Raw genomic sequence first — 19,803 nt, forward strand, 5'->3', positions numbered from 1 at the left:
CTGGAGAGGGAGGGCTGGGAGACTACTGAGGGAGACAGCCCGTGCTGATGCTAGCTGTTGTTTCAGAAGAAGCTACAGTAGTACTGCTGCTAGGGGTGATAGGGTTGCTGTGTCAGATTGTTGGCCTTAGGGTTTTTTTGGTACTGATGCAATGTTAGTGATGAATGTGTTGTTTTAGGCCCTGGGGTGTAGAGAAAGAGGTGTTCTAATGCTGGTGTTGATAACCAGGATGACTTAGTCCTAGCCTATCCTTATCCATTAGATGGGAAAATGCAACACTAGCCTTTGATCAGTTTCTAGGGACACCTACTACACTCCGATGCTTGTGGTTACTTTGACTCCTAAGTTGACCTCTGTGACTGCTCTTCCCGTGTCCTCTCGGACTCTGACCCTGGTGCTTGAACATTGATCTCTGATCCCGGTGACATTTGACCCCCGACAGAAGAAGCTGGCAGCCGAGCCGGACCACACGGACGTGAGCCTGACGGCGGCAGAGCGCGTGCGGGCCCTCAGCAAGATGGGCTGCAGCATCGAGATCAACGAAGAGATCACGCCACGCCGCTACTTCCGGTCCGGGGTGGAGATGGAGCGCATGGCCGCCGTGTACCTGGAGGAGGGCAGCCTGGAGAATGCCTACGTCCTCTACAACAAGTTCATCACGTAAGGAGAGGAGAGGGAGAGTATCTTATACCTGTGTCTAGACTAGGGCCTATGATAGAGTGTAGTACTAGCATACCGTTGGGCTATGTCCAATGTACTAATGGCAGATCAAGTACAGTGTCTGATGATTAATGCACTACTGTAATCTGTCTAACCACCCACTATCTCTCTGTTGTGTTCTAGTCTGTTTGTCGAGAAACTCCCCAGCCATCGAGACTACCAGCAGTGCAGTGTGCCTGAGAAACAGGTGATAATAAAGGTAAGCCCTTGGGCTTCTGTTTTGAGTGGACCCATGTGGTGCTCAGCCCTGTGGAAAGCTCATTAACATCAGGGCTTATTAGCCTGGCTGGAGGGATGGAGAGAGGGGTCGAGGGATGGAGAGATGAGTCGCAGGGTGGTACGAGGGCCCTGTCTGTCTGGCTGAGTGGTTGGCTACTTAGTGGGTGCCTCATACTTAGTGGGGGGGATTCAGGTCTGCTTTGATTTAAGTGATGTCTGTAAAGGTAAGCGAGTCCAAGGTCAGCTCAGGAACAGCACTAGTTTAGAAAGGGCTGTAGATTACCTTTTGTATACAAACAATAGAAGCGCCACTACGATCTATTAAGATCTTTGAAATGGTAGATGAATGGCTCACCGTTTTCGATTCGTCATGTAAGGATTTGGCCCACACTTGTTGACCATTGGATCTGCAAAGCACCACGGCTAATGGAAGAAGGTATTTCCCTGCCTACACTCACACAGTTGATTTTATTCTCAGAAGTTGCAAGATGTTGCATTTCCGCGGAAAGATCAATTGAAGAAGCTCCTCCACGAGAAGTACAACAAGGAACAAACAGAGTATCTCAAAAGTCAGGTAAGGTTTAGCATCAGAACCTTTCGTTACATTCCTTGAGAATCGCTAGGAGGCTGGCTGGGAGCACAATGTGTGGCTCTAAGCCCAGTGCTAGTGTGCAACACCTGTTCATATTAGTTACAGTGCGGTGTTTGTATCACTTTTTCGGTGAATATGAATGCTTCAATGCAGCAGTCTGTAGTTACATTTGTAATTTGTGATAAGTAGTGATGAGGAATATTTAGGAGTATGATCATGTATATCAACAAATTGTACTAATATTAAAATGGCACAGATCTGAAGTGTTGTGTCTGTATCGTCGGTTTGTGCCTGCACGTGCGTGTTCATGTGTGCACTCGTTTGTATGCGTGTGCAGAGCCAGGCGGTGGTGGCGGATTGCTGTGGCCAGCAGCTGCAGAAGATGTCTCTGGTTGAGCAGGAGAGGCAGAGGGTGGCGCAGCTGCGCAGGATGCAGATGGAGTCGGAGCAGTTCCGCTACTTCGAGGACCAACTGCGTAGACAGGAGCTGGCCAATCGCAGAGACGAGGCGGTCGCTAAAGTGCCTGAACAAACAGACGGGGCCTGTCTGTCCCACTCCTCCAAGAACCATGTTCGTCTCGAACCGAACCGCAATAAACAGCTTCTCCCCAGCAGCAAGCCAGCAGCTACACTGGCTGGCGTACATAGTGAGTGTCCTGCTCCCATTAGTATATAACATCTAGGTTCTATATTTTCGATTGAGTGATTGTTACTCAGAGACTAACCATGAGTAAGGTAATGGGGAAGTCAATAATGAGGTACATTAATAGATGGTGTATATATTTGAGCTGGTTAGCACTGTTGATGCATGTTTTTGTGTTGCATGAGTCACACTGATGGACATCCTATTATTGGTGTTACACATACTGTGCTAACGTGTGATGTGTGTGTGTGTGTGTGTGTGTGTGTGTGTGTGTGTGTGTGTGTGTGTGTGTGTGTGTGTGTGTCCATACAGATCAACGGGTTGAGGGCCTGAGGCGGGTGGTCATTCCTAGAGACCTGACCTACAGGTTTCTACTGCTAGCCGACAGTAACACAGCCAGGGGAATAGAGACATGTGGGGTACTCTGTGGAAAACTGGTAAGACATGCTCTGCTCTCCACACAAACATTGATCTATTTTATTTTGTCGACAAACTACCACTTTATTGGGGAAAGTCAAACTTCCCAGGCTACTGCTTACCTTATCTAAGCAAACCGTCGGAGACACCATATTTACTCAGTGCCATTCCATCTGCAAACAATAGTTATGTCAAGGAGGAGGAGAGCGGGAGGTTGCCAATGTAAGGTGTTCAAAGTTGATTGTAGTTGCTACAGTATTTGCTCTCATTTGATGGTCCTGCAAAATAGCAATAACAGTACCTCAGTGCCAGTAGACTTATGCACAGTTATTAGCAACTGTGTTGTGCATTGTAATGCATTAACTCATAGGAAGTCTTACCTTTGTCTCTTCCAGACTCAAAACGAGTTCATGCTGACCCATGTGGTGGTGCCCAAACAGTCAGCCGGCCCAGACTACTGTGATATGGAGAACGTGGAGGAGCTCTTTAGTTTCCAGGACCACCACAACCTACTGACTCTGGGCTGGATCCATGTGAGTCGACACTACACACACACCTCCACACATACAGTTGAAGTCGGAAGTTTACATACACCTTAGCCAATTACATTTAATCTCTGTTTTTCACAATTCCTGACATTTAATCCCTGTAAAAATTCCCTGTTTTAGGTCAGTTAGGATCACCACTTTATTTAAGAATGAGAAATGTCAGAATAATAGTAGAGAGAATTATTTATTTCAGCTTTCATTTTTTTAATCACATTCCCAGTAGGTCAGAAGTTTACATACACTCAATTAGTATTTGGTAGCATTGCCTTTAATTGGTTTAACTTGGGTAAAACGTTTCAGGTAGCCTTTCACAAGCTTCCCACAAAACGTTGGGTGAATTTTGGCCCATTCCTAATGACAAAGCTGGTGTAACTGAGTCAGGTTTGTCGGCCTCCTTGCTCTCACACGTTTTTTCAGTTCTGCCCACACCTTTTCTATAGGATTGAGGTCAGGGCTTTGTGATGACCACTCCAATATATCCACATAGTTTTCCCACCTCATGATGCTATCTATTTTGTGAAGCGCACCAGTCCCTCCTGCAGTAAAGCACCCCCACAATATGATGCTGTCACCCCTGTGCTTCACGGTTGGGATGGTGTGAATATAGATACTTTTGTACCTGGTTCCTCCAGCATCTTCACAAGGTCCTTTGCTGTTGTTCTGGGATTGATTTGCACTTTTTGCACCAAAGTACGTTCATCTCTAGGTGACAGAGCGGTATGACGGCTGCGTGGTCCCAGGGCGTTTATACTTGCATACTATTGTTTGTACAGATGAATGTGGTACCTTCAGGTGCTTGGAAATTGCTGCCAAGGATGAACCAGACTTGCGGAGGTCTACAAAAAATTGTTTTGGTCTTGGCTGATTTCTTTTCATTTTCCCATGATGTCAAGCAAAGAGGCACTGAATTTGAAGGTAGGCCTTGAAATACATCCACAGGTACACCTTCAATTGACTCAAATGATGTCAATTAGCCTATCAGAAGCTTCTAAAACCATTACATAATTTTCTGGAATTTCCCAAGCTGTTTAAAGACAGTCAACTTAGTGTATGTAAACTTCTGACACACTGGAATTGTGATACAGTGAAATAATCTGTTTGTAAACAATTATTGGAAAAAATGTGTTGTGTCATGCACAAAGTAGATGTCCTAACCGACTTGCCAAAGCTATAATCTGTTAACAAGAAATTGGTGGAGTGGTTGAAAAACAAGTTTTAATGACTCCAACCTAAGTGTATGTAAACTCCCGACTTCAACTGTATGCACAAGCGCATACACACATTGTACACACACAGATGCACTCAAACATGCACTTATGCACATACATACACACTTATGCACTCACACACACACACACACACACACACACACACACACACACACACACACACACACACACACACACACACACACACACACACACACACACACACACACACACACACACACACACACACACACACACACTTGCCCACTCCCCACACTTTAATTTGCATAATCAAATATCACCATAGAAACCCGGCCCATTGGTTCAGATGTCAAAGTTAATCATAGACCTGCCTTCTGAGTCTGTGCCAGGGATGTTTCTAGGAGTTGAGGACATTGGGAGCTTAGCCCAAAACCAGAGGGGGCATCCTCCCCCGAGAGAAGGCATTTTTCTATTTCAACAGCATAAATGCATCAATCTGGTACACTTTGAGATAAACATAGAGAGATTGACTAAAATAGACCAATAGTACAGTACCAGTCAAAAGTTTGAACACATCCTACTCATTCAAGGGTTTTTCTTTATTTTTACTATTTTCGACATTGTAGAAAATAAAATGATCCCTTATGGAAAAAAAACATGTTTTCATGTGAAGTTAATGTGATAACGTGACAACATGTAAAGCAATTTGGTCAAATTAAACTACAGTGGGGCAAAAAAGTATTTAGTCAGCCACCAATTGTGCAAGTTCTACCACTTAAAAAGATGAGAGAGGCCTGTAATTTTCATCATAGGTACACTTCAACTATGACAGACAAAATGAGAGAGAAAAAATCCAGAAAATCACATTGTAGGATTTTTAATGAATGTGTTTGCAAATTATGGTGGAAAATAAGTATTTGGTCACCTACAAACAAGCAAGATGTCTGACTCTCACAGACCTGTAACTTCTTCTTTAAGAGGCTCCTCTGTCCTCCACTCGTTAACTGTATTAATGACACCTGTTTGAACTTGTTATCAGTATAAAAGACACCTGTCCACAACCTCAAACAGTCACACTCCAAACTCCACTATGGCCAAGACCAAAGATCTGTCAAAGGACACCAGAAACAAAATTGTAGACCTGCACCAGGCTGGGAAGACTGAATCTGCAATAGGTAAGCAGCTTGGTTTGAAGAAATCAACTGGGAGCAATTATTAGGAAATGGAAGACATACAAGACCACTGATAATCTCCCTCGATCTGGGGCTCCACGCAAGATCTCACCCCGTGGGGTTAAAATTGTCACAAGAACGGTGAGCAAAAATCCCAGAACCACACGGGGGGACCTAGTGAATGACCTGCAGAGAGCGGGGACCAAAGTAACAAAGCCTACCATCAGTAACACACTACGCCGCCAGGGACTCAAATCCTGCAGTGCCAGACGTGTCCCCTGCTTAAGCCAGTACATGTCCAGGCCCGTCTGAAGTTTGCTAGAGAGCATTTGGATGATCCAGAAGAAGATTGGGAGAATGTCATATGGTCAGATGAAACCAAAATATAACTTTTTGGTAAAAACTCAACTCGTCGTGTTTGGAGGACAAAGAATGCTGAGTTGCATCCAAAGAACACCATACCTACTGTGAAGCATGGGGGTGGAAACATCATGCTTTGGGGCTGTTTTTCTGCAAAGGGACTAGGACGACTGATCCGTGTAAAGGAAAGAATGAATAGGGTCATGTATCGTGAGATTTTGAGTGAAAACCTCTTTCCATCAGCAAGGGCATTGAAGATGAAACATGGCTGGGTCTTTCAGCATGACAATGTTCCCAAACACACCGCCCAGGCAACGAAGGAGTGGCTTCGTAAGAAGCATTTCAAGGTCCTGGGGTGGCCTAGCCAGTCTCCAGATCTCAACCCCATAGAAAATCTTTGGAGGGAGTTGAAAGTCCGTGGAGGAGATCTGCATGGAGGAATGGGCAAAAATACCAGCAACAGTGTGTGAAAACCTTGTGAAGACTTACAGAAAACGTTTGACCTCTGTCATTGCCAACAAAGAGTATATAACAAAGTATTGAGAAACTTTTGTTATTGACCAAATACTTATTTTCCGCCATAATTTGCAAACTCATTCATTAAAAATCCTACAATGTGATTTTCTGTTTTTTTTTTTCATTTTGTCTGTCATAGTTGAAGTGTACCTATGATGAAAATTACAGGCCTCTCTCATCTTTTTAAGTGGGAGAACTTGCACAATTGGTGGCTGACTAAATACTTTTTTGCCCCACTGTACATGTGAAAATCTGATCACATGTGAAGGATTCCAAAGGGTTCCAAAAACACATCTTCACATGTGACATCGTTATTTTTCTCACATGGGCCGAATACAACAGGTGTAGACTTTACAGTGAAATGCTTACTTACAAACCCTTAAACCAACTGTGCAGTTCAAGAAAGAGTTAAGAAAATATTTACCTAATAAACGAAAATAATAAAAAGTCACACAATAAAATAACAATAACGAGACTATATACAGGGGGTACCGGTACCGAGTCAGTGTGCGGGGGTACAGGTTAGTCGAGGTAAGTTGTACATGTAGGTAGGGGTGAAGTGACTATGCATAAATAATAAACAGCGAGTAACAGCAGTGTAAAAAAAAACGGATGGGGGGGGGTGTCAATGTTATAGTCCAGTGGCCATTTTATGAATTGTTCAGCAGTCTAATGGCTTAGGGTTAGAAGCTGTTAAGGAGCCTTTTGGTCCGAGACTTGGCGCTCTGGTGCTGCTTGCCGTGGGGTAGCACATGTGGGTAGCACAACTACCTCAGTCAGCCTGACTAACCGGTGTCTGTATGTAGCCTTCCTACTTTTATAGCCTCGCTACTGTATATAGCCTGTCTTTTTACTGTTGTTTTATTTCTTTACTTACCTATTGTTCACCTAACACCTTTTTTGCACTATTGGTTAGAATACTACACCTGTTGTATTCGGCGCACATGACAAATAAACTTTGATTTGATTTGTGAAATCATGTGGTTTTTCTGTAAGAGATAGGCAATCCTTAGGAATTGTTCCACTGAATTATATCAGCTGATGTGGGAGAAATAAATTAAACAGAAAATCTTCTGAAGACAACAAAGCATAGCTGAAATGTACCCAGGGCTACACCCTACCCAAAATGTTTTCCACTCAAATAAAATGTTTACTTTTGGGTTCACAATCTCTTTTTTTCCATGTGCATCTTAATCCAAATGTGTGCGTGTCCAGTTACAAGGCTGTTAGCTAAAAAGGTAACATGACTGAACAGCTTGTTTGTTATGAGACAAATAGGCTAGTAAGCGGCCTGCGAGTAACCTAGTTTTAAAACTGCCCAGGACATTTTATTCATCCAATAATTCCCCCGAATTCATGATTGAAAAAACAAACAAGATACTGTACCTCCGGTAAAATGGATTGTATCTTTTTGAATGGTTTGGGCTACAGACACAAGGTTTTCACTAAAGTAATGATAAAACCATGACAGTTACAAATCTGAGCACTTGCCTAGAGTGTAAGTGATACGCCGTTTATGGAAACTTATAATCAGACTTACAGCCTGCAATTTCGAAATTCTTTGACCATCGAAAGGTTCGGAACTTGAACCTCCCCCCCAAAAATCAGGGCTGCGGCCCCAGAAGCCCAGGTCTAATAACACCTAACATGGGAGTTACACACTGGAGGGGCAGACTGAAATCTAGTTCCACTGATTTTGGGGAATAAACATAATCTATAAATATCAGATATAACACCTAACATCTTTATCTCCCGACCAACTCTTCTGACTGTGGCTCTCCTTTGTTCTCAGACCCACCCCACCCAGACGGCCTTCCTGTCCAGTGTTGACCTGCATACACACGGCTCCTACCAGCTCATGCTGCCTGAAGCCATCGCCATCGTCTGCTCGCCCAAACACAACGAGTGAGTCTCTGTCCCTGTCTGCTAGAAGGAGTAAGCCTGCTGATGCTAACGCTAAAGAAAACCAATCCATGCAATGTGGGTGGTATCAAATAGTTTATTCAGTAGGGAAGCAACATTACCGGAATTGCGTGGTGTGGAGCCGACATGATGATTCTCGGTGATGTGGAAGAATGGGTTGTGTCAGTTCTATACTTAACATCTCTATCTTATTCTACACAGCTCTAAATGTTCTACCTCACTGAATAAGCCTCGGGCATAAGTTCAGAACTCAGATGACTAACCTAATGTAGGCCTCACAGTTGCTTGGCTGGAAGACGCTCTCGTTTTACCAGATGGATGTCACGACTTCCTTTGGCCATGAGCCCTACTGTATATAGACAAGTCCTGTGTCTGTGATCTGTGTGTTGCAGTACGGGAGTCTTCAGACTCACCAGCTCTGGGATGGGGGAGGTCGCTGGCTGCAGACTGAAGGGCTTTCACCCACACTCCAAGGACCCGCCTCTCTTCAGCGTAAGTAATACACACAGACATCCTCCCAGCAGACAGAGAGGCCTCACTGCTTCCGCAGCCTCCCTCTTTTTCAGCACAGTCTCAAATAGAGCTTGTGTGTATTATTGTGTGTGTGTGTGTGTTCATGTCGAATCCCCGAGCTGACAAGGTAAAAATGTGTCTTTCTGCCCCTGAACAAGGCAGTTAACCCACTGTTCCCCGGTTGGCTGTCATTGTAAATAAGAATGTGTTCTTAACTGACTTGCCTAGTTAAATAAAGGTCAAATAAAAAATGTCAAAAATATGTCCCTCTATTCATGGTTGTGCTTCTCCACTGTTGTTGTTAGTTGACCTGAGAATTAAACATGGCCTTTTCTATTTTCAGATCTGTAGGCATGTTGTTATAAAGGACTCGAAAACAACAGTGCTGGACCTCCGGTGACAGCAAGGGGAAGACAAGACACCCACAACCCGGAACTACTATTTATTTTTTTATTTAACTAGGCAAGTCAGTTAAGAACATATTCTTATTGACAATGACGGCCTACAGTGGGTTAACTGCCTTATTCAGGGGCAGAACGACAGATTTTGACATTGTCAGCTCGGGGATTCGATCCTGCAACCTTTTGGTTACTGGCCCAACTCTCTAACCACTAGGCTACCTGCCACCCCTACACTCTAACCACTAGGCTACCTGCCACCCCTACACTCTAACCACTAGGCTACCTGCCGCCCCTACACTCTAACCACTAGGCTACCTGCCGCCCCTACACTCTAACCACTAGGCTACCTGCCGCCCTACACTCTAACCACTAGACTACCTGCCGCCCTACACTCTAACCACTAGGCTACCTGCCGCCCCTACACTCTAACCACTAGGCTACCTGCCGCCCCTACACTCTAACCACTAGGCTACCTGCCGCCCCTACACTCTAACCACTAGGCTACCTGCCGCCCCTACACTCTAACCACTAGGCTACCTGCCGCCCCTACACTCTAACCACTAGGCTACCTGCCGCCCCTACACTCTAACCACTAGGCTACCTGCCGCCCCTACACTCTAACCACTAGGCTACCTGCCGCCCCTACACTCTAACCACTAGGCTACCTGCCACCCCTACACTCTAACCACTAGGCTACCTGCCGCCCCTACACTCTAACCACTAGGCTACCTGCCGCCCCTACACTCTAACCACTAGGCTACCTGCCGCCCTACACTCTAACCACTAGGCTACCTGCCGCCCTACACTCTAACCACTAGACTACCTGCCGCCCTACACTCTAACCACTAGGCTACCTGCCGCCCCTACACTCTAACCACTAGGCTACCTGCCACCCCTACACTCTAACCACTAGGCTACCTGCCGCCCCTACACTCTAACCACTAGGCTACCTGCCGCCCCTACACTCTAACCACTAGGCTACCTGCCGCCCCATTTATACCTTTGTTTACAATGAAGGCTTTTGTATTTATTTATTTTTTTGAAATGAGGTACTGTGAATTGAAACTGCTTTGCAACACAATGGTGTGAGCTATGGAATTGTTCTAATGGTGTTGTTTTATCAACTCTTTATTCACTTTAAGTATGGGATTTTTTTGGTTGGGGGCTTTTTGATAGCTTGGCTTGACAATTTTGGCAGAGGGGAGTTTTTGAGGCATATAGTCTTTCTGCTTGTCAGATTTGATGTCGAATTCTCCAGAGAGAACTATTTTAGCACGCAGGCTTACTGTAAATGGCCTTAGGTGTTTCAGTGTGAGAACAACTGGCTGAGAATAAAGTGTGTGTGTGAGCAGGTGCGTGTGTTATATGCATGATTACATGAGTGATAGTCTCCCGTGAGGGTATCCTTATCCTTAACTTTCTTGGTACAGGATACAACAGACGAGACTTGAGAGACACAATGATACAGTATTTACACAATTGATTACATATGCAGAGATTCAACAAATGAACAAACATTTTTTTGAAAGGTCATATAAAATGGACTGATTGAATTGGGATGGCTCTATATGGCTTAGGACGTCTCATGTTGTCTTTTTAGTCTTAGTTATAATAGATTACATTTGGCCAGTTGGATTTTAGCCTTGACATTTTTTGCATTATTTGTGAGTCTTGGATTTATCTTGGAAGTGTTGACCTAAAAGAAACCCGTAACTCAGTTCTTATTTGAAGTAGCCCATCGAGGTGGAATATCTTGTGTGGGGAGGAACAAACCGAAGTGCTCAAAGAATGAGTGACTTCAGAAAGTATTCATACCCCTTGACGTCTTCAAAATGTTGTTGCCACAGCCTGAATTCAAAATGGATTAAATAGATGTTTGTGTCACCCATCTATAAACAATACCCCATAGTGACAAAGTGAAAACCTTTTTAAAAAAATTGCGAAGGTATTGAAAATGAAATATAGAAATATCTAAATTACATAAGTATTCACAGCCCCGAGTCAATACTTTGTATCGCGATTACAGCTTTGAGTTGTCTTGGGTAGGTCTGTATCAGCTTTGCACATCTAGAGTTGGGGATTTTCTCCCATTCTTCCTTGCAGATTCTCTCCAGCTCTGTTAAATTTGTTTTGGAGCGGCATTGAACAGCAATCTTCAAGTCTTTCCACTGATTTTCAATGGGATTCAAGTCTGGGCTTTGGCTGGGCCACTCAAGGACTTTCACATTCTTGTTCTGAAGCCTTTCAAATGTTGCTTTGGCTGTATGCTTGGTGTCATTGTCCTGTTGGAACATAAATCTTCACACCAGTCTATGGTTGTTTGCACTCTGAATCAGGTTTTCATCAAAGATTTTCCTGTATTTGGCTCCATTTGTTCCCTCCATCCTTACCAGTCTCCCAGACCATGCCGCTGAAAAGCACCCCTATAGCATGATGCTGCCACCACCATGCTTCACGGTAGGGATGGTGTTAGACGGGTGATGAGCTGTGCCTGGTTTTCTCCATACATAGCGCTTTGCATTCAGGCCAAGTTTGTCTCATTAGACCACAAAATCTTTTGCCTTGCGCTCTGAGTTGTTCACCTGCCTTTTTGAAAACTCCAAGGGCCTCATAACTGGCTTGTACATTTTACACAGAATATCTGCATGCACCATTTCTGAAAAGGGCGCACACACAAAAAATATTTAGATTTATAAACTTGGTGCATCCCATATATACACGCATGTTTCCCGTTTATAAATCAGACCTGAAGTAAAGCTGTGCACATGAAGGAACAATATAACTCTGAAAAACACCAATCAATGTGTACTTTGGAAATATTGGAATTTTGCCCATGCTACAGAAGGCTATATTGGTCTGCTAATAAGCAAAATATCAACTGTCTGTTCACCTTGTTGAATTCTATTGTATGTTATAAAGCGCGCTCACTTTCGGAAATTAAAACATATCTAATACTGGTGGTAAGCCTAATTAAATGAGAGCTGCGCATGGTAATTTGTTGTATGGCTACTTCGGGAATATGAATTCATCTTGGCCAGAAAATCTGAGGAATTTCCACTGCAATGGTTATGATATATATATTTTTTGTTTATACATTTAATTATTGTCTACTTGAGGAATTTGACATTAATGCATTCAACGTTTTTAGAATACAAAAAATTCAACAAATTGATTTTCTCACTAACGGCTAGTGATAGCATCTGGTAATTATATATTTAGCTACCCGATTTAGTTGTTGTTAAGACGGTCATATTTTCCTGCACAAGGCTAGTCTACTTTTGACTTCTTGCCATGCAATACCTCAACCACTAGAAACTGCATACACATGGTATAAAGTTTGCGAGAGAATAAGCACATTCTCACCAAGTTTTTGTAAATAAAAAAATTGCCAACTTTAGCGTGAAATGGGAATTTTGGGGAATTTTTGTGCATATAAAGTTTATAAATGAAGCCCCATGTGTGTTGTCATGTGCCTTTTTCTCGGGAGTGGCTTCCATCTGGCCACTCTCCTATAAAGCCCAGTTTGGTAAAGTGCTGTAGAGACTGTTGTCCTTCTGGCAGGTTCTGGCATCTCAGCCAAGAACTTTATAGTTCTGTCAGAGTGGTCATTGGGTTCATAATCCCCTCCCTGACCAAGGTCCTTCTTGCCCGGTTGCTCAGATTGGTATTTCCATATGTTTGCAATTTCCCAATGATGGAGACCACTGTGCTCTTGGAAACTTTCAACACTCTAGAAATAGTTTTATACCCTTCCCCAGATATATGATATATATCTCGAGATCTACATACAGTTCCTTGGACTTCATGGGATAGTTTCTGCTCTGACTTGCACTGTCAACTGTGGTACCTTCTATACTGTATATAAATAACCTCCAAACAATTTAATTGGCCACAGGGGAACTCCACTTAAGTTGTAGCGATGTCTTATGGATGATCAAAGGAAATTGGATGCACCTGAGCTCAATTTGGAGTGTCATAGCAAAGGGGTGTGAATAATTATGTAAATGAGATATTTCTGTATTTGTTTTTGAACACATTTGCTACATTTCTAAAAACATGTTTTCACGTTGTCATTATGGGGTATTGTCTGTAGATGGGTGAGAGAAAAATATATATTTAAATCCATTTTGAATTCTGGCTGTAACACAAAATGTGGAATAAGTCAAGGGGTATGAATACTGTCTGAAGGCACTGTATAAGCAAAGATGCATTAGACACCTTATATGAGGAGTATCTTTTTGCCATCCCAAGGGCCTTGACTACACAGTGCTCAGGTATAAGTTCACTTTCCACCCCCATGAAGCAGTTAACTAGCCTGGTCTCAGACCTGTTTGTGCCGTCTTGCTTGACAATGACCATGGAAGTTAGCGAAACAGCATAAACAGATCTGGGACAAGGCTATCCTTTAACCACCCCTCGCTGTAGAATATGGAGCTGTCCTTTTTTCACCTCTGGCAGAAGCGGGCATATCTTTTTTTACTCTGCACATGCCCTCACAGCAGTGCTGATAATGGCATTATCAGTTGTACAATGTGGTGTTGGACTATTGCTGCAGTGTGATCAGCTGTCCCAGTGGTGCTGCACCAACATGTTGTGTTGTAGTGGCTTTATGTTTGGCAATGGGAAAGACAACCAGTCAATGCAGTGACTCTACCACACTTTTCCACTGCCATTTTGGTAATAAAAAATGCATACTGCTTTATCTCCTTGTCCAAGTTGTTGTTTAACTGCACTTCATGTGTTGTCAAATGTAGTTGTTCTGCGCCCCCCAAATGCACAGAACCATGTCATCAAGGGAAAGGAATGAGTTAAAACAGGTTATCGAGACAGGACCAGGGATCCAGTTCCTCTGCAATCCAGGGCATGAAGTGTGTCGCTGTACTTATTTTGTTAGAGAATAAACAAAGCCATTCTCCTGAAAGGATGAACCAGGAAATCGTTTTTTTTTTCTTTTACGAACAGGCATTCTGTTGTAGTTCACTTTCGGAGAATGTGGGGTAGCAGTGGCGCATAGATTCTGGTGTCTTTTGTATAAAAAGAAGAGTAACTGAAAATGTGGCTCGATGCAGCGGTAGTTACAGCAGTTATATTAGAAAGACTTGTAATACAAATGTATGAGCCAGAGGCCCTTGTATGAGAGCTTTATTCCTTCCTTGGGTGTTCGTTCATGTTCACATGGATCTTTACAAACAGTCAGATGGTTGAAGCTTTCAGCAGTGATCTGAGCCATGCGAGAGACCACATCCAGGGATGAAGTACTGAACAAAGTGAACAAAAGAGGGAGAATGCTATAGCGCTGTGGAACAGATTCAGCCTCTTCTACTTCATTCTATCGCCACTGCTGGAATCTATATACACTCTCCCGGGAATGGCCCCAATGGCCCCCAAAGTTTTATATCAGCTGCACATTCAAGCTTTATTCATTCAACAAAAAAAACATAACCAACCAATAACATAACATAACATTCATTCAGGGGTGGGCAGTGCAAAGATAGAAACACAGGAGGGTAAATAGGGGACACATTCACAGTTTACAGGCAAAAGAACGAGAGCAGAAATTGGGGCTGGAGGGAGGGAGTGGGCTGGGGTGGGTGGGTGGGTCTGGGCCTTGTTTAGAAGCACTTGCGATGCACAATGGAAGGGCCGGCCTCGTCGTACTCCTGCTTGCTGATCCACATCTGCTGGAAGGTGGAGAGGGAGGCCAGGATGGAGCCACCGATCCAGACGGAGTACTTCCTCTCTGGTGGGGCGATGATCTGGTAACACAGAAGATGTCATTTAATACACAAAATGAGCAAATCACATTGCAGTGACTAAGGTACAGTACAATAAAGCTTAGTGAGACAAAAATCAGTGATATTTCGCTTCAGATTGAGTCGTAACAACTTGCATGAAATCATGAAACATTTATCAAGACAAAGATTTATATTCAAAGTAAAGAGGTCAAAAGGATAATTGCGTTGAAATGGACCAATATCATTACTGGCTGTGAATGGCAAAAAATAGACCTTTAAATTAGGATGAATACTATACCGAACAAGGTAAAGTCCCTATACAACATCTCACACAGTGACTTGTAAGTTAACTCTGGATGTTAGTATCTCCTACACACCTTGATCTTCATGGTGCTGGGGGCCAGGGCAGTGATCTCCTTCTGCATTCTGTCTGCGATGCCAGGGTACATGGTAGTACCTCCTGACAGGACGTTGTTGGCGTACAGGTCCTTACGGATGTCAATGTCACACTTCATGATGCTGTTGTAAGTGGTTTCATGGATACCAGCGGACTCCATGCCTGGGGAGGAAACCAGAGGAAATCACAGAGTCACAAGAGACAGAGATAGATCCTTGTTTCAAACTGTTGAGAGAACGGCAGATGGAGAGAGTGAAAAGGGGATACAAGAAAAAGAGAGTGGGATTACCGATGAAGGAGGGCTGGAAGAGGGTCTCGGGGCAGCGGAATCTCTCATTGCCGATGGTGATGACCTGACCGTCGGGCAGCTCATAGCTCTTCTCCAGAGAGGAGGAGGAGGCAGCGGTGGCCATCTCATTCTCAAAGTCCAGGGCCACGTAGCACAACTTCTCCTTGATATCGCGGACAATTTCTCTCTCGGCTAGAGATAGAAGGATAAGGGGGAGGTTAGATCAAGGATTGATTGGTAGTTTGGCAGAACAGCACTTCTGTGTCCGCGTAGGCCTCTGCTTAAAAGTCATATACTGTACAGTATGAGAGAATATAGTCTCATCAGAGATTTGCCCATCCCAGAGTTCCTACTGACCGGTGGTGACGAATGAGTAGCCCCTCTCGGTCAGGATCTTCATGAGGTAGTCAGTGAGATCGCGGCCAGCCAGGTCCAGACGCATGATGGCGTGGGGCAGGGCATAACCCTCATAGATGGGGACGTTGTGGGTGACACCATCACCAGAGTCAAGGACAATACCTGTGGAGGTTTATGAGGACACCATTTTTTTGGGAGGACACGAAGGTTAAGACCCAGTGGAACTGAATGATCAGTATAAAATGAGGCTGGTTTTGACTGGTGTGTTAAACTGACCTGTTGTGCGACCAGAAGCGTAAAGGGACAGAACAGCCTGGATAGCTACGTACATGGCTGGAACGTTGAAGGTCTCAAACATAATCTAGAACAGGACCATTTGTTTAGGTTACAGTGTTATTTTTTCACACTAACATATCATTCTCACGGCACTAATCAAAGGTCATAGCATCGTGTAACACATTTATTCTGTATATATCAAGAGCCTTACAGAGTCTTAAAAGGCTAGGTTAGAGATTTACATTGGACCAAGTCCCAGCTGTAGTGTATGAGGGTCATCACCTGGGTCATCTTCTCCCTGTTGGCTTTGGGGTTAAGGGGGGCCTCTGTCAGCAGGGTGGGGTGCTCCTCTGGGGCCACACGGAGCTCATTGTAGAAAGAGTGATGCCAAATCTGCCAACCCACACAAAACACACAAACGAATCAAACAAACAGCCTCACCACAACCTGGTGAAAATAAAGTGGTTCGATTGAGGCCCTTGTTGAAATCCCACACAAAACATTGAGGTCGATCTTGAGAGAAATTTACGATTCTAAGTGAATAACACCATCTGTTGCATGCATCTGTTGAGGGGATGACAGCATGTGCCCTGAGATAATTGGTTGACATGTTTGTCTCCTAGTCACCGGGGATGAGTCATAGCTAAATTACATGACAAGACTGCCATGGTGGAGGATGGGGGGTTCCATTAGCATAACATCTCTTTAGCTAACCAATGATCATGTCGTAGTTCTGAGAATAGATCCTGGATCTAAATGCCACTGGATGGATCCCAAAGTGCCACCCGGGGAGTTGTGTTGGCTGAGGGGCTATTTTTGGGTGACATGATGGAAAATGAACGTACATCAAATTCCATGTTGGAGTGTGTTCCTGTTTTCCAATGTGATTTTTTCTTTTGATGGTCGTCCAAGTCATGTGTGTTTTATGAGTCTGTGTGTCATTGTTTTATTGTGTGTAGTAGGGTGTGGTAGGCTTACTTTTTCCATGTCATCCCAGTTTGTGATGATGCCGTGCTCGATGGGGTACTTCAGGGTTAGGATACCTCTTTTGCTCTGTGCCTCGTCACCCACGTAACTGTCTTTCTGTCCCATGCCGACCATCACACCCTGGGGAGAGGATCAGGCTGCTCAGAAACACACTCACCACACTGTAAAGTGGATGCTATTACTAGCACTGAAATTCAACAAATAGACTTTGCTGTGTGGAAACTTAAACCACGATGGGTAACAAAAGTGAAACATTTAAATAAAAATGCTTTGAAATTAAGAATATAACGAGGACTCTCTTTTGATGGACAAATGGTGGCTCACCTGATGTCTGGGACGGCCTACGATGGAGGGGAAAACTGCTCTGGGGGCGTCGTCCCCGGCGAAGCCTGCCTTGCACAGACCGGACCCATTGTCACACACAAGGGCGGTGCTCTCTTCGTCGTCACACATTGTCAATTCTTTGCTTTACCTTCCTTACTCCGACTGGAGACAATCACTGCAGGGGCACCAAACAGAAGAGTAAGTTAACATCTACAGAATGGTAGATTAGTGTGTGTGTGTGTGTGTGTGTGTGTGTGTGTGTGTGTGTGTGTGTGTGTGTGTGTGTGTGTGTGTGTGTGTGTGTGTGTGTGTGTGTGTGTGTGTGTGTGTGTGTGTGTGTGTGTGAGTAAGTCTATCCTCTAAAGTAATGTGACCACACCCTTCTGAGGTGAATTCATGAAAACCGTAACACCACAACAAAAGTGTGGTGTGGCAATTATTGACATTAATTCATGCAGGAATACTTGGCTCAGGTAAATCCACTAGTCTGTACAAAAATGTGAAAAAAGGATGTAGGCTATTCCTATTAAAAGTGAAAAAGTCCATTTGGAATGTTGGCATGTGCTTGGAGTACAATATAAATACATTTTTCCAAAATCCTATGGAGCACATTGTTATACAATGTTATAACACTGTACAAATGTAACATTAATAGCAGAATATTCATGATTAAGACCAAAACTCCCCATAGGAGTTACCCTACAAACCTCCTGAGTTGGGGTTAGGGTTGTACTCCAGTCTGTAATGAATGGATTCAGCACCCTGGGAAAACTTCCTAATTAGGAAATGATGCGACATCATGTCTGTCTTTGGACTGGACTTTGAAAACCTTTCTCCTTCACTCCCTTCCTCTCTGGCCCTGCCTGTCTACAATTGTAAAAAAAAACTAGAAAGGAGAGAAACATGACAGGGATGGGAGGGAGAGAGAGAGAGAGAGAGAGAGAGAGAGAGGGCAGCAGAATCAAGGAGGACCATATTTAGTCATAAACCTTTGGAATAAAGGATTTCCAAAGCTTTCCAGCAGAGGGCACCATGAGCAACTATGATGGAGTTCACTGCTGAAGATTGGCTGGTGTTGAACTCTTCAAGACTCCCATCATTTGCAGAACATAGCAGAGACCCCTATATGCAACCAGTCATCACCTCATTTACACATTTCAAAAGCTTTCCACATTTCAAAACTGTAGACAGTAAACAACCAAACTTTCCAAACTGTTCCCAAGAGACTTAACACTCTATGAGACAATCTATGAGCCTGACTGTTTCCAAGAGACGTTACAAGACTTTGAGACAACCTTTGAGAGAAATGTTTCTCTTGCGTTATTGGCACTGACCCAGCTGTCTAATACTATGATCAACTAACTGAAAAAAACATTTATAATTGATAACAGGTTTCTGAGCCTATACCATAGTTGCAACAAGACATTGCAAATTGAGCATTTACAACTGTGTTATTCTACCACACTCTTTCAAACAGCAACACTTGCTTCTTCAACCACAAATCCTAAGTGAACCACAACAGCATGATGCTTAAGATCTCTTCCAAGAGCTGTGACACTTAATACCCACAACAGACCACAGTGACTTAGTTGTGAGACTTCAAAATCCCTGTCTTGCATTAACATACACCTGCGAGATTAGCCAAAGCTCTTCAAGGCTAATGAGTTTGGTTTAAATTGAGCAGCCGTCTGTGCTGTAAGGTGCTGACCCCTGCAGTTGACTCAGACTAGCAGATTAGCAGCTAACAATTTAGCAGGTGTCGACTTGAGGCAGTCAGGCAGACTGGCAGGCGGGAGAGGAGGAGAGGGTAGGAGAGCAGAGAAGAAAGAAGTGGAAAGAAGATGATAGGAGAGAAGCAGGGAGGAGAGAGGACAGAGAGGGGCTGAGAGGAGCAGGGAAGAGAGAGGAGGAAAGAAGATGATAGGAGAAGAGCAGGGAAGAGAGAGGACAGAGAGGGGCTGAGAGGAGCAGGGAAGAGAGAGGGGGAAAGAAGATGATAGGAGAAGAGCAGGGAAGAGAGAGGGGGAAAGGAGAGGTGAGGTGGTGGCCTACTTACCCTGACAGTGCTTGGCCGGGGTATGCCTCTCAAGGATGGTGTGCCCCCTCACTGGCCTGGGGAGAGTTTATGTAGCTCCCAGACCCTATCCTCCACTTCCCCCTCCCACTTCCCAAACATGGAGCCGGGGCTGCACTCTCTCTGTCTGCCTCACTCAGCCAGAGCCTT

The 19,803-nt window shown here is 44.1% G+C and overlaps 2 protein-coding genes across 7 annotated transcripts in view; one reads left to right on the forward strand and one right to left on the reverse strand.

Moving 5' to 3' along the window:
* LOC118357471 (AMSH-like protease) overlaps positions 1-14,656 on the forward strand; it is a 28,273-nt gene extending 13,617 nt beyond the window's left edge. For all 6 annotated transcript variants that reach the window (XM_035734612.2, XM_035734608.2, XM_035734610.2 and 3 more), the window contains 9 exons: positions 443-660; positions 844-919; positions 1,418-1,513; positions 1,869-2,178; positions 2,487-2,611; positions 2,987-3,124; positions 8,170-8,282; positions 8,693-8,792; positions 9,157-14,656. In XM_035734612.2, coding sequence (XP_035590505.1) covers positions 443-660; positions 844-919; positions 1,418-1,513; positions 1,869-2,178; positions 2,487-2,611; positions 2,987-3,124; positions 8,170-8,282; positions 8,693-8,792; positions 9,157-9,213 — 1,233 coding nt within the window. In that variant the 3' untranslated portion in view covers positions 9,214-14,656. The remainder of the gene's footprint in view (positions 1-442; positions 661-843; positions 920-1,417; positions 1,514-1,868; positions 2,179-2,486; positions 2,612-2,986; positions 3,125-8,169; positions 8,283-8,692; positions 8,793-9,156) is intronic.
* On the reverse strand, positions 14,328-19,803 carry LOC118357476 (actin, aortic smooth muscle). Its single transcript, XM_035734616.2, has 9 exons — positions 19,636-19,803; positions 17,580-17,754; positions 17,247-17,375; positions 16,551-16,661; positions 16,269-16,353; positions 15,993-16,154; positions 15,636-15,827; positions 15,327-15,508; positions 14,328-14,970 (listed from the first exon to the last, which is right to left on the reverse strand). Exons 2-9 carry the CDS (start codon positions 17,706-17,708, stop codon positions 14,827-14,829), a joined length of 1,134 nt encoding a protein of 377 aa, XP_035590509.1. The 5' UTR covers positions 17,709-17,754; positions 19,636-19,803; the 3' UTR covers positions 14,328-14,826.

Source organism: Oncorhynchus keta, chromosome 24, assembly GCF_023373465.1.
Source record: "Oncorhynchus keta strain PuntledgeMale-10-30-2019 chromosome 24, Oket_V2, whole genome shotgun sequence".
Lineage (NCBI taxonomy): Eukaryota > Metazoa > Chordata > Actinopteri > Salmoniformes > Salmonidae > Oncorhynchus > Oncorhynchus keta.

What these genes read in the sequence shown, in the direction of transcription:
- LOC118357476 (XM_035734616.2), bottom strand. Translation starts at nt 17,708, where the DNA reads ATGTGTGACGACGAAGAGAGCACCGCCCTTGTGTGTGACAATGGGTCC. An exon ending in ACTGGGATGACATGGAAAAA is followed by an intron (nt 16,662 to 17,246) that starts GTAAGCCTACCA and finishes GTGGGTTGGCAG; the next exon opens with ATTTGGCATCACTCTTTCTA. An exon ending in CTTCCAGCCCTCCTTCATCG is followed by an intron (nt 15,509 to 15,635) that starts GTAATCCCACTC and finishes TTTCCTCCCCAG; the next exon opens with GCATGGAGTCCGCTGGTATC.